The sequence below is a fragment of the Jaculus jaculus genome, chromosome 2 (genome assembly GCF_020740685.1).
Source record: "Jaculus jaculus isolate mJacJac1 chromosome 2, mJacJac1.mat.Y.cur, whole genome shotgun sequence".
Lineage (NCBI taxonomy): Eukaryota > Metazoa > Chordata > Mammalia > Rodentia > Dipodidae > Jaculus > Jaculus jaculus.
The window spans coordinates 131,646,464-131,662,101 of NC_059103.1; the positions used below are offsets into that span (position 1 = coordinate 131,646,464).

Below are 15,638 nucleotides of genomic sequence, written 5' to 3' on the forward strand. Positions count from 1 at the left end.
AGAACCAAACAACTGATCACAAAAGAAAGCTAAAATTATGCTTGCGGATTTATCACAAATGATACACTAGTTCTGGATGGGAATAAAATAAATACAATCTTCTGAAGAGTAACTCAGACTTTTACATACAATAATTTCATTTTTAAAATGTTTGAACTTGCCAGGCAGGTAGTTCATACCTATAATCTCAGCACTTGGGAGGCTGAGACAGGTAGATCACCATGCATTTAAGGACAGCCTGGTCTACATAGCGAATTCAAGACAGCCTGCACTTCAGAGTGAGACAGTCTCAAAAAAAAAAAAAAAAAAAAAAAAACCAGAAATTTGGACTGGAGAGATGGCTTAGTGGTTAAGGCGCTTGCCTGCAAAGCCAAAGGCCTAGGTTCAATTCTGCAGGACCCATGTAAGCCAGATGTACAAGGTAGTGCATGTGTCTGGAGTTCATTTGCAGTGGCTAGAGGGATACTTGCTACCTGGGATACTTGAAACTATCAATACCTCCACATAAGCTAGGAGTCACTGACACCTGACTTTATCAATACCTCCATGGGGACTGGGGATAGATGTGTCATGGAGCTCTGCCAGTCACCCTTGACTTATTACAAACAAAATGACAAACCAAAACACACAAAATAAACAAGTCTTCAAGTTCAAGAAATTAAATGCTATGTTTGGCTCAAGAAGAAGTTAGTTCAATTTTGAACAAAGCGATATATCTAGCGCAGATCATTTCCATACAAAGGAAAGAACACACAGACCACCACAAGTCAATTCAACAAAATGATCAGTATTAGCATCTTCACTTCTCACAAATTTTTCTAGATCTTATTTTACAAATTAATAAGTAACAACAAAAAACTTTTAACCTGATAAACTCATTAAGACATCCCCTAGGATCTAAAACAGCTATATTTTAAAGAATAGTAACATGTAATGATTTAAAAAATGATTTTGGGCCTGGAGAGATGACTTAATGATTAAGGTGCTTGCCTGCAAAGCCAAAGGACTTTGGTTTGATTCCCTCCGATCCATGTAAGCCAGATGCATAAGGTGGCACGTGCATCTGGAATTCATTTGCAGTGGCTAGAGGCCCTGGTATAACCTTCCTTTCTCTCTGTCTCTCTCTCCTTCCCTCTCTCCTTCCCTCTCTCCTTTCCTCTCAAATAAATAAATGAAAACAAATAAATATAAAAATAATTTTAGGGCTGGAGAGATGGCTTAGCGGTTAAGCGCTTGCCTGTGAAGCCTAAGGACCCCGGTTCGAGGCTCGGTTCCCCAGGTCCCATGTTAGCCAGATGCACAAGGGGCGCACGCATCTGGAGTTCATTTGCAGAGGCTGGAAGCCCTGGTGCGCCCATTCCCTCTCTCTCCCTCTATCTGTCTTTCTCCTGTGTCTGTCGCTCTCAAATAAATAAATTAATTAATTAATTTAAAAAAATTAAAAAATAATAATTTTAATTCAAAGTACTAGGTATAGAATAGCTATATTTTGTTTATAAGTAAACAGAACATTTTAGAGAATAATTTCAATCAAAGATGCCTAAAAATAAAGAGAAAGCATAACACAGCCAACCTGAATCCAGAAAAATAAAAAATGTAAACAGTGATACAAGCATGTAAGAAGCAAAGGCCTCCCCCCTTGTGCCTACCCACAGAGCTCTGTACAGGCTGAAAATATGAGAAAGTCCAAAAGAGTTATACCAACTAACTAACTGAGTGAGGTCAAGGGAAGGGATTGAGTGAAAGAAGAGTGGAAGGAAGGTTAATCAAAATCTAAGATGTTATTATGAATAAGACATATGGAAAACTATTTTTGATAATGGCACACCCAGAAGCCATAAATTGTTATTAGAATAATAACTTTCAGTGCCAGTAATGGGTTACCTTCCAGTCAGTTGTTGGCCAGGGATGTCCTTGATGCCCAACATTACAGCCCATTGCCAAAGCTCTTGGTTTCCCATCAGAAATAGATGGTAAGACCCAATGAAAGATGCTTGGGCTGCAAGGTCACTGAGGATAATCAAGCTGGAGATGAGCTGAAAACCTCCTCCCTATGGACCAGCTGACAGACAGGTGGAAAAAGCTATGCTGCATGAAGCCCTATGGGAGAGAGAAGTCATCAGTGGAGATAAACAACAGTGGACACTGCAAGTCTTAAGTTGGGCCAGCCAGACCAAATGAGTCAAAGGGTGAAATAGTGGCATGTCTGTTATAGGGGAAACCAATCATTCTCTAACTGGGTTAGAGGCCTGCTCCATGGGAAGGGATATATGCCTGGTACTGAAAACCTAGTCAAAGGCCTACAGTGGGGAGGACATGAGCCCTAGGGGAGTAACACCGGCTGTTTTCTGACTAAATACATATATTATGTTCACCAAGCTGCCCTATAACCACACATACTCTTGGTTAGAGAAGCTTCTCTTTCCAGATGTTGGTGACCTCTGGGATGACTTAAAAGACACCATAGTGATGAGAAGTGACAGTGAAGTTTTCAGCAATGAGACATCTCTATTATACCTTCCAAGGCTCACAGTCCATTGCAAAAGTGGTGGAAAGAATCTAAGAGCCCAAGAAAATGTAAGACTGCTTACAATGCAACCTTCCATACACAAAATGGCCTGGATATCCATGACTTCACAGTGCCTGGTACTAAGTATACAAGACACTCATAACAGGAGGAAAAGATAATGACATTAAAATCAAAGAAAGACTAATTGAGAGAGGGTGAAAATGGATGGAGTGTGGATTTGTGATGGGGAAAGTGGGAAGGAGAGGGAATTATCATGGTTTATTGTCTATAATTATGGAAGTTATCAGAAAAAAAAATTAAGAAAATATAACAATTTACCAAGCTGTATTTTCCTCAGAAGTCTAAAAGTAGATTTAAATTAGAACAGATTGTTGTTAAAACAAAGACTAAGAAAAAACAAATATAATAATCTCAAAATGTAGAGAAAATACTAAGTGCTAATCATAATCACTAATATGATGAGAGAGGAAGAGGAAAAACAGGGGTGCGGGAGTCAAAGGAATGAACAAAGAAAGAAAATTTCAGGCCTACTTCCAGTATGAGCCATGCAAAGTGTCAATAAAACATTAGCAAATAAAGCCATGTGCAGAAGGAATAATCCACCCTAATCAAATGAGGCATCAATAAAGAAAAGGTATCTGACAATTTTCTTTAATTGGAAATACAAATTAAGTTCCCACAATCTGATACACCCTATGCAACATTTGCAGTTAATATTTGACCTGCTACAACAAAGTGAGAATGTATACTCTCACTATTTCGGTCAACACTGTATTAGAAGGGCTCATCTAAGCCTGAAAACAGATAAGAATGTGTCTATTGTTGAGATATTTACACAGGAAAATTCTAAGAAATCTACTGCTATAACAATTAAAATTTTAAAAATGCATTTACAAAGCCACATGATCTAAGACACAAGAAGCAATCCCATGTCTACATGCTAGAGGCATACAATGGGGATTTTTTTTAACTTTTCCTAAAATGCTAGGGACCAATTTTGCCTATATAGTATGGGAAAGCCCTCTACCAGCAAGACACATCCTCAGCCCTTGTTTCACTGAGGAAGAGTAACCTAAAAACTCACTATCTCCCTGCCTCTACCTCCTGAGTGCTAGAGTTATAGGTGTGTACCGCCATGGACAGACACAAAATTGCTTTTTTAATTTATTGATTTCTTATTAAACTGGTTGCACATATAGACCCCTTTCCCCCACCCCAATTCTGTTGAGGGTCTTCAGTGGGGTTACTGGTATTAATTTGGGGGAACAAGAGGCCTCAGTGTCTACAGGGATGAGGGAAACATGGTGTCTCAGGCTGTTCTCACCGGATCTGAGGTTCTTCTAATCTTTGCAACCCCTCTTCAGTGATGGTCCCTGAGCCTTGGCAAGCAAGACAAAGATCTGATTTAGTGCTGTTTTCTCCGGAAATTATGGATTTTATGAGGTTTGAGTGACCATAGTGTCAGACACCAGCAAAATGAGATTTTTAAAAACATCATTGATGTGGGCTGGAGAGATGGCTTAGCCGTCTAGGTAATTGCATGGAAAGCCAAAGGACCCAGATTCAATTCCCTAGGACCCACAAAAACCTGGATACACAAAGTGGCACATGTATCTGTATCCGGAATGTGTCTGCAGTAGTTAAAGGCCCTGGTATACCCATTCTCATTTCCTCCCTCTCTCTCTCCCTCTCTCCCCCCTACCAACTCTCTCTCTCAAATAAAAAAATAAAATATTTAAAAATACCATTGATGAAAGCTTTAAAAAACATAAAAGTTCTTAGGAAAGTACTTAAAAAATATGTAAAGTCTCCAAACCAAAATATACAGAAGATGGCAGCGGGGTGGAAATGAAGTCCTTAATAACATGTAATAGAAGACAGTACTGTAACAATGTTAATTCTCTGGACCTATTCTACAGATTCAGGCAATTTTCATAACTAAACACACCTTACTCTCCAGAAACTGAGAAACCAATTCTCAAGTTCACTGGGACAAAGAAAGAAACTATTCAAAACCATCCTAAAAAGAACACATTTGGACATCTACTACCTACTATTAGCAGCTACTATGTATCTACAGTCTTCAAGACTGCGGTACTAGCTTAAGTACAAATAGATAATTTTTTTTAAGTAGCTAACAGAAAATACAGAAATATACTAATACTTACTGATACTGATACCCTATCATTTGCTTTTTGACAAATGCACCAAAAGCTAATGATAAAAGCAAAGTTTTTCTTTCAATAAGCTGACACAGAATTAGATAACCCTAACAAAAAATACTAACCTACTCAAACTAATTTGAGAAACATTATGAACCTAAACATAAAACCAACTATAGCTGCTGGGGAGAGGGCTTAGTCAGTAAAGTACTTGCCACACAAGCATGAGGAGCTGTTTTCACATTCCCAGAATTCACGTAAAATTACAGCACTGTGCAGGCAGAGACCAGAGAAGCCTGGGGGCTGCTGGCTAATTCATCTAGCAGAATCTAGCTCTGGATTCAGTGAGAGAGCCTGTTCCCAAAATAATGTTCAGTGCTTTCTCACTTTGCTACATGTGTGATCTTTCTTTAAGCCTTGATTACTTCACTATTCTATTTCTTAGTCTTTTCTGCATCCTATGTGGGTGTAAAGGGGAAGGGCTTGTCCTTTCATATTTGACACTTCTCTCTCTCTCTCTCTCTCTCTCTCTCTCTCTCTCTCTCTCTCTCTCTCTCTCTCTCTCTGTGTGTGTGTGTGTGTGTGTGTGTGTGCGCGCATATGCACAAGTGCATGCAGGCTTTATTCCAGGAGATTTTTCTGAGAAGGAAAAGATCTCCATCTAACCTTTCTTTTTCTACCTAGGCAAACAGGATAAATACCTTCTGACAACTTTCAGCTCGCCTTCCTTTGGATCTTAATTCTCCCTAAAAAAAAAAACATGTTAATTAATAATTTACCCTTTCGGTGTCCACTTTTTTCAATTATTTGCTAAATAGATTAAGGACTTAAATGTTGGAGTTCCCAGGCCACAAATCACCTGCATAATCAAAATCCTACATCACTACCACAGAAACTGTGCAGAAGGACACTCTACCAGATATGGGAACCTACCACAGAGTCTGTGGAGAAGGACACACTCCACCAAATATGGGATCCTACCAGAAACTGTGCAGAAGGACACACTCCACCACATAGGGGATCCTACCACAGACACTGTGCAGAAGGACACGCCCCACCAGATATGGGAACCTACCACAGAGTCTGTGCAGAAGCACACACACCACCAGATATGGGATCCTACCACAGAGACTGTGCAGAAGCACACACACCACCAGATATGGGATCCTACCACAGAGACTGTGCAGAAGGACACACCCCACCAGATATGGGCACCTACCACAGAGTCTGTGCAGAAGCACACACTCCACCAGATATGGGAACCTACCACAGTGTCTGAGCAGAAGGACACACTCCACCAGATATGGGAACCTACCACAGAGACTGCAGAAGAACACACTCCACCAGATATGGGATCGAACCACATAGACTGCACAAAGACACACTCCACCAGATATGGGATCCTACCACAGACACTGTGCAAAAGGATACACTCCATCAGATATGGGATCCTACCACAGAGACTGCACAGGACACACTCCACCAGATATGGGAACCTACCACAGAGACTGTGCAGAAGGGCACACCCCACCAGATATGGAAATCTACCACAGAGACTGTGCAGAAGGACACACTTCACCAGATATGGGAACCCACCACAGAGACTGTGCAGAAGGACACACTACCCCAGATATGGGAACCTACCACAGAGTTTGTGCAGAATGACACACTCCACCGGATATGGGAACCTACCACAAAGATTGCAGAAGGACACACTCCACAAGATATGGGAACCTACCACAGAGACTGCAGAAGAACACACTCCACCAGATATGGGCACCTACCACAGTATCTATGCAGAAGGATACACTCCTCCAGATATGGGATCCTAGCACAGACACTGTGCAAAAGGACACACTCCACCAGATATGGGATCCTACCACAGAGATTGCACAGACAGACATACTCCACCAGATATGGGAATCTACCACAGAGACTGTGCAGAAGGACACACTCCTCCAGATATGGGATCCTACCACAGAGTCTGTACAGAAGTACACACCCCACCAGATATGAGATCCTACCCCAAAGCTACAGAGAGCAGGTCAGTGGCACAGTTGCCCCTCCATCCGTCATGCACTGTGGAACAGACATCAGTGTGCTTTCCTATACACAGCACTGACTCTGAAGAGAAGAATGCCAACTACAGAAACATCCACTTATATTTTGTAGAAAGTGTTTCAATTAGAACTATACTTCACCAAGTATACAATTTAAATGATACCTTATAATATTGATATTTAAATGTAAAAGACTAAAAAGTTGCAGATCTATTGGGAGAAAATAAGAATATATTTTTCAATTTTATTTAAAATAATGGCACCATCTGTTTTACAAAGGAAAACATAAAACAGAAAACTCCGTATTTTCTACCATAAAGTAGAAAGTAGAAAAATCCATTATTAAAATCATAAAATTCTATTCATCAAAATATGCCACAGGAAATAATCTGTGAATAACAAACAAAAGACTCAGGATTGTGAAAGAAATTCTACATATCAACCAAAAATCAACAACAAAGCAAAGCAACCAAAAAAAAAAAAAAAAAACAAAAAACAGAAAATGAGTCAATATAGATGAAAAGGAAATTCAAAGAAAAAAGATAAATGGCAAGTCTTCCTCAAAAGTCTATGGAGAAAATGCAAATTTTAAGTACCAAAAGCACTTAGAACCGAGAACGCCAGTACACATGAAAGCTTCCCCAGGGCTGGTGCACACACAAAAGGACTGCACGCACACTAAAGGAGTGTAAACTGAAAGGACCTCTCTGGGGCTTGGGCCGAGGGGTAATTCTAGTAGAGTTACCACATGTAGTTATTTGCTATGACCCAGCAGTTCCAACCTATGGTTTCCTTTCTTTCCTACTTGCTCAAAGTAAAGATTTGTCAACGCTATCCAATTTCATACACCAGAAAAAAATTTTAAAAAAACATTCAGACACACAATGGGGCAGACAGGTACAAGCATATTTAGAAAAGCAAATACCAAAAATTCAAATGCCTGCCATACTCTCATATCAGAGGAATAAAAGTTAAAATTAAAAACAATTATATGGAGCTGGAGAGATGGCATAAGAGTGAAGATATTTGCCTGCAATGCCTAAGGACCCAGGTCTGATTTTCCAGAACCCACATAAGCCAGATGCACATGGTAGTACATGGGTATGGAGTTCATTTGCAGTGGCTAAAGGCCCTGACATGTCCATTCTCTGTCACATAATTATTAATAATTATTAATATTAATATAGTATTAATAAATAATAAAACATGTATAATGCCTGACACAAAACTGTTATCCTGGGCCCCAGGGTTACAACACATTGAGTTCCAAAATACACACTGCAGTGGGACACAGGGAAGAAAATTGAGAAAAAGCAAATATCTGGAGTCTCTAGTCTAATCAAAATGACCAGAGCTTTCAGGACCCAGTGTTCCCCCGAGTAATGTGACCCTCCCTTAAGTACATTCCTATACAGTGTTTGGGCTGGGAGCCAGGGGAGAAACCAGACGTGCCCAGGTCTCTAACAGACAGCTGGGGTTTTCCTGAAGTGATCTGGATAAGGTGTAAATGGATCCTATTAACATATAAATTTTGATTTAAATTAAGTTTGGGCTGGAGAGATGGCTTAGCGTTAAGCGCTTGCCTATGAAGCCTAAGGACCCTGGTTCGAGGCTCGGTTCCCCAGGTCCCACGTTAGCCAGATGCACAAGGGGGCGCACGCATCTGGAGTTCGTTTGCAGAGGCTGGAAGCCCTGGTGCGCCCATTCCCTCTCTCTCCCTCTATCTGTCTTTCTCTCTGTGTCTGTCGCTCTCAAATAAATAAATTAAAAAAAAATTAAGTTTATCTTCTAAATGGCACATAAGAAACTTAAAACAATCCTAGAGAGATAGCTTAGTAGTTAAGGCACTTACCAGCAAAGCCAAAGAACCTAGGTTCGATTCCTCAGGACCCACATACAGCCAGATGAACAAGGTACAAGCATCTGGAATTCATTTACAGTGGCTAGAGGTCCTGGTATGCCCATTTTCTCTCTAGCTCTGTCTCTTTTCCTTTCTTTCAAATAAATAAGTAAACATAAGCCATACATATGAATAGAGTATCTTGCAATGTTTCATTTCATATATGCAATGTGTAATATTTAAATCAAGTAAAACACATTCATCTCTTCAAATATTTATTCTCTCTTCTTGGTGAAAACTTTCAAAACCCTTTCTTATTTTGCAGTGTACTTCTTTATTTACTGTCATCTCTAGTCACCCAGCTATGTAACGCCGCATCAAAACCTATCACTTCAAACTACCCAGACAGGCCTTATTAAAGGGGGTTAAGTTAAAAGCACAGTGCACTTTGCCCATACTGAGAAACACATGCAGTATATCCAAGATAGAAACCAAGTTGCATATTTGCATCCTATAAAAACAGTAGCTGCAACAGCATCAAAAGACTAAACTGTATCTAAGCTCTAATAAGATACGATTAGTTACAAGCTCCAAGAGTAGCCAGGAAATCAGCAATGTGCAGGCTAATGCCAAATGGGATACTTGACAGGGAAGTAGCAAGTGTTTCTGAAAGCCACAGTATAAACATTCCTCTGAATCAGCCCCAGGATATGAAACAAGCCTATAACAGAATATATAACTTACAGACTTTCAAGAATGAGCTACATTTTGTATTTTCTAAAATTGTACCTCCTGTCCAACCATCAAAATGGAAACATAGCTGAAATGTACACAGGCATATAAAACTGGATGCAGGTTACAACCCAGGTGGAAAACACAAATGAGACAATTAAAATTCTATGTGTGTGGTAGAATATTATGTCTCCCACAGAATCAGGAGTTTTATTAAAGCTTGTAATTTGGGTCTCCAGTCACCTGGTTAAAGGAGGTGTCACACTGGGGTCTGATCGTGGGCTGCAGCCCTAAGGTGTGTTTGGGACAAATCTGACATCCAGCCCAAAGGTAGGCAGAGCAGTCTGAGCTGCCTGGGTCCTTGCTGCTTGCTGCCCATTAGTGTTGCTGCTTTGGGTTTTTATAGGCTGTCTGGTTGTCTCTCTCTGCCTGGGTATATGGAAGCAGCTTCTTCCACCATGATGGGTCTTTCCCTTGGATCTGTAAGCTTGAAATAAACCCTTTCCTCCAATAAACTGTTATCTGGGTTGGATGTTCACCCTAGCAACATGAAGCTTCAGTGTATTATGCTTCAGGTACAGGACAAGGAGTAACCAAGCTGGAACTGAGCTGGAAGTCTCCTCCCTACTGACTAGCTGTCTTTGTTCTAGAAAGTGCTACACAGCTCCTGGGGGGAGAAAATTCATCAACCATTAACTGGCAGTGGATCTTGGGATCTTGCAAGCTACACACAATCGACCAGCCAGGCAAGGTATGCCCACAGATCCAATACAAGCATGACTGTTATGGGGGTGCGGGAGGTAACCAACTACTCTCTGATTGGATTTGAACCTTACTTCACAGGAAGAAATTTACACCTGGTACTGAAAACCTAGTCAAAAGCCTACAGTTGGGTAGGTCCTAGGCCCTAGACAGAAAGCTACTACTGTTGTTTAGCTAAAAGGATATGCTGTACCCATCAAAGTGTCCTCGAGATATGTATGCTTATTATGCCTATACACTAGTGCTGTTCTCACCTTTGGTCAAAGAAACTTTTTTTTTTTTATTTTTTGCGATTGACAATGACTACTGAGGAGATTCAAAACTCATCAAAGTACAGAGATTAAATGACTATTAAGGGATGAGGGCTAAACAAGACACCTCTACCATGCCCTTCAGAGGCTGGGGGTACCTTGAGAAGAAGCAAAAAGGCCGTAAGAGCCAGAGGATGGGGAAGTGTGCTATGAAATACTGTCATCCAGGATGAAGTGGCCATTGGTATTCATGACCTCATAGCAATTGTCACTACCTATACAAGATGTGCACAATATTGGGACTATCAACATTGTCATGTATAATGGAGGAAAATAGAAAAAGCTACCAAAGAAAGAAGTTTGAAAGGTTTCCATGGAAGGGGGATAAGGAAAAGACAAAATATGATAATGGGAGGGGTTTATGATCAAAATGTCATTAGTACACAGTAAAGAAAAGGCTGGATGTGTTCAGTTACATGTGACATGGTTCTTAAATACAGATCCAGGTCATCAGGTTCTTTCTCCTAAACTGCACTGCCTTGCAGGGGAAAGGTGGTTTTGGTTGTGTTTTATGTTCTATTGGGACCAGACAATGTAACAGTAAAATATCAAACATTGACTAAAAATATGTAGCCAGATTACATGAGCTTTTTATCCATATTACTCTGTTGATAATTAGCTGAAAATACAAAACTCAAATTTATTTTCTAAGAATCTCTATGAGAGAGCTATTATGCAAAACTGAAATACAGATCTTTTATTTCCCAGATGACAGACTAATATGATTGGTCTTTAAAAAAAAAAAAAACTAGCTGGGTGTGGTGGCGCATGCCTTTAATCCCAACACTTGAGTGGCAGAGGTAGGAGTTCGAGGCCACCCTAAGACTACATAGTTAATTCCAGGTCTGCCTGAACCTGAGTGAAACCCTACCTCAAAAAACCAAAAAACAAACAAACACACAAACAACAACAAAAAAAAACACTGCTTAAACATTCCCTCGGAACATTTTTCAGTACTTGGTTTCACATGATTTGATCAAGCTTGACAAATGCTGTTAACTGAACAACAACAACAAAAAAAAGCGTAAAATTCGTGTAGTGGGTAAAGTATTGATTGCTACCTTTTCATCTTCAAATGACTAGCAGAGAGAATTAACCAAGTAGCCCAAACTGATAGCCTGTGGCTAAATAAAAAGAATTTCACCAGGGCCTTCTCATTCAAAGGAGCCAGGAAGCACTTGACAGTATAGTGCAAACATTGGTCAGAAAATTAAGCACTAGTCATTAAGAGTTCTGAGTAGGTACAAAATGATTAAATAATAATTTTTAAACCCCAGTGGCTGTTATGTAACCTGAAACTGAAATTGGGAAGGTTGGGAAAGTGTTCTACAGAGACACCTACTGGTAAAGGGAATTGTAGGAGCAGGCCACATGCAAAATTAAGCGGCAGCTGGTAAGATTAGAAGCCACAGAGGGGTGCAAGACACCTAACAGGTATCTAAAGACATGGCTCGCATCAACACCTGTATACTAACTACATCTAAACCAAGGATAACCATCATCTTTCTTCATCAAAGAGTTTTCTCACCAATAAATCTCAAAGAGACTGCCTCAGGCCCCAACTGACCATGCAAGTTACATTTTATATTCAAGCTAAAGGTTAAAATGTCCAATTTACTCCTATTTCTTTTGTATTACAAAAGAGTATAAAACTAAAAAATATGAAATTGAGCTCTACATTAGCATTTCTCAACTAAGTTAAAGAAAATGTAGAAAGCTGGTAGCTGCTTTCAAAAAACACAGGGAAACTGTACACATCAAAGGGCTTGGCATATTCCCCCATACATTTACATAAAAATCTAAGAATAATGTGTAGTGTGACTAGTAACACCAGAGACTTCTCTCAATGCAAAAAAGGAAACAAAAATCTCAAGAAAACAAAAATTATAGTATGTGTGCCCATGTGCTCTTTTCAAACACAATTTCAATCAAAGGGCATTTAATTAATGGCATAACAAAAGCAAAAAAAAATTCTGCAATAAGTATACTATGACAAAGAAAGCACCAACAGGAAGTAGCTCAACCCCAAATTTCCATGAGATATTGCAGATCATTTTTGAGAACCTAAAGTTCAAGCAGTATGGTGTAAAGAGTATGAAAAACCTGGTTTGTAGCCTTGGCTCTTAGAGCTACTAGCTGGGTTTCCATACAAAGGCCAGTTTTCATTGATCCTGTTGGGAACTGATTTTCTCACCTACCTGATTATAGAGAGAACTAGTGGGTCTTATAGTAAAGTTGCTGCTAAAAATTATGCAGCTTCTGGGCTGGTGAGATGGCTTAGCGGTTAAGCGCTTGCCTGTGAAGACTAAGGACCCCGGTTCGAGGCTCGGTTCCCCAGGTCCCACGTTAGCCAGATGCACGTCTGGAGCTCGTTTGCAGAGGCTGGAAGCCCTGGCGCGCCCATTCTCTCTCTCTCCCTCTACCTGTCTTTCTCTCTGTGTCTGTCGCACTCAAATAAAAAAAAAAAAAAAGAACAAAAAAAAATTCTGCAGCTTCTGAGTCCCCAGAAGCTAAGTGACCAGATCCACACAGCCTTGGAAGAGAAACCTCTTTCCACTGAGAAAATAACACGGGCAAGGAATTACACTCTGACATTGCAGTGTGGAAGGGATTCTAGTTGCCACCTGTGGTGCCTTACACCTCACAGTCAGCACTCAGTATTTACCTAGACTCATGGCTGCAGAAGAACACACATTATGCAATGGGTGGAACTTTAACACCAACTCGAATGGGGACAGGGAGTTCTTTCTTTTACATACAATGCTTCATGACAATTAGGGAATCAATGAATAAATGACTAAAAGGCTGTAACATCACCAAAGGTTCCCCTCAAAAGCCCTATAAAGATTCTAACAGTTCCTCAGCATATCAACCGACTGTTAGAATGGCTTATTGATTAGATAGGGGTAGGAAAATTAGGCATATTTTCCAGTACTGATTCTTACCAGTAACAAGCCTTACCAAGTGACTTCCTAAGATGTGATCAGACCTCTCTCTACTCAAGAGTGAAGAGCAGAGGGGCTCAGTGGGAAAGCACTTTCCTAGCAGGCACAAAGCTTCAAAGTCTACCCCCAGAACAACAGCAAGGACACAGACATATTTCGAGTGAACAGCTACAGAAAACGACATTAAGATCTTTTTCATCAGCTTTTCTTTTTTGGTGCCTGAAAGTACAATAGGATCTACTTACTTAGAACTGATTGAACCATCACCTGCACGTGACCAGAGGCACTAATCTACCATGCTACCAGATGCACCCCTCTGTACGTCTAGCTGACTTTAAGGAAAGTGAACCAGAGCACACGTTTTTACTCATTTGAGATCAATGAATGAAAACTACAATGACCTTGAACTTCAAACAGTGTGCATGCTCTTTCCATTTAGAATACAAATATTTGATCACAGAACATAATGAGTGCGATGGATTTAACTGCACTACTTTCACCACTTAAATGTATTCCTTCATTCCCTAAGCAAATATTTATTGAGCCCTTAACATAATCGGAGGTGAGGGTAAGGAACAAGCATAGCGAGGGCGTGAGACAGTAAACGCCATGGAAGAAAGTTTTGTGAAATAAAACTACAGTTAAAGTGCTTGCCTGCAAAGCCAAAGGACCTAGGATCAATTCCCCAGGACTCACCTAAGCCAAATGCACAAGGTGGCGCATGTGTCTGGAGTGCGTTTGCAGTGGCTGAAGGCTGTGGTTTGCCCATTCTCCCTATCTGCCCCGCCCCCAATAAATAAATCAAACTATACAGTTAACTGGCTTTTCTTGACATGTATGAATGGACTGCAAGTAGATTCCCTGCACGGAACCTAAATCATTTCAAGTGAAGTTTACAGCTCACATACAATACACATGTGTATTCCAGACTCAATATCTTACATATGAGTCAAAGGAAATATTAAAGAAACCGAGAACTATGAAATATGACACGAAGCAGATTTAAAACATCTGCTCGCTCTCTCGCTCGCCTCTCTCGCTCGCCTCTCTCACTGTTGACTTAGCACAAGGAGAAAGGTGACTAGTCAGTCACTCGTCGTTTTAAGAAAATCTGTAAGGTATACAAAAGATCGTACAGTATTTTATGGCATTCCTTAATATTTTACAAGGCAACCACAACGCACTTTAAGAAAACTCTTTAAAATAATTTCCACGAGCGTTCAAACTCCTCTCCCCTCCGGCCGAGTATTCTTCGGAGCTGCCCCTCACGCTGCGGGCGGACGGAACTTACTTTCCCAGACTTGGGCTCATTTGCAAGCTCCCCGACGTCTACAAGGCAGAATGCCCATCTCCGACTCTACAGAAAGACAGGAGACAGGCGACCAGGAACCTCCACTCCAGGGGAGGGGAGGGGGCTGCCAGACAGAGGGTCCGGGAGAAGATCAGCCTGAGCCTCCCGCCTGGAGAGGTGGCCTCCGCCCCGCGCGCCCCCAGGACCAGCGACGCGGAGGATGGAGACGCGGGAAGACTCGGCCACAGGGTCCTGCTGCACCCCGGCTCCCACCCGCCGGCCCGGGCCTGCGGGAACTCTGACCTCTGCGAGCCCCGGGGCTGCTGCTGCTGCCGCCGCTGCTGCCCGAGCTCGTGCTGGCGCCGCTGCTGCTGCTGTGGCCGCCGCCACCCTTGGCGTTCTTGCGCGGGGCCATGGCGCACGGCGCGGGGGCTGGAGAGGCCGGGATCGTCCTCCGAGCGCGTCTCACCCAGGGGCCCGCACGGACCGCGGGCGCTGGAGCGGAGACGGAGCCTGGACCGCGCTTGCGAGGACTTCCACCCGCGTGCCTGCCTCGCGTGACCAGCCCTCGCCCGCGATGCGCTGCGCTTCGCCGTACCGAACCTGTGACTCCCTCCGCCGGCGACAGCGCGCTGCTCCCCGGCCCAGGCCCAGGCCCCGCCCCCAGAAGCCCCGCCACGCCCACGATGGCTGAGTGACGGGGACAGTCAGCCAATCGCAAGAGCCACAGTGAGAGGGGCGGTAACTAGCCGGGCTCTCCGCCCTCTGCGGGCTGCGGCTGGTTTTGGATCGACGCAGGGGCTGGTGAGCGAGGCGGGCTGCTTTCGGCTTTCCAGTGAGTCTTTGGTCCTTTGGAACGTGGCAAACGTGGATGCCGACAGGGTTCTCGCGAGTGTTGCCGGCCGACCTCCATGGGGGAGAAATGGGGCGGCGATGGGGCGGAGCCTGTGGAGGAGTGGGCGGATCCCAGAGGGAGCGCGCCTTGGCGAGGTCTTTCCCTGTGGG

General features: G+C 42.3%; 1 protein-coding gene across 1 annotated transcript in view; it reads right to left on the reverse strand.

Moving 5' to 3' along the window:
* The window catches only part of Asph (aspartate beta-hydroxylase), a 226,064-nt gene extending 210,816 nt beyond the window's left edge, over positions 1-15,248 (reverse strand). Inside the window, exon 1 of the mRNA XM_012947703.2 lies at positions 14,937-15,248. Coding sequence (XP_012803157.1) covers positions 14,937-15,048 — 112 coding nt within the window. The 5' untranslated portion in view covers positions 15,049-15,248. The remainder of the gene's footprint in view (positions 1-14,936) is intronic.
* Positions 15,249-15,638: the final 390 nt, after the last annotated feature.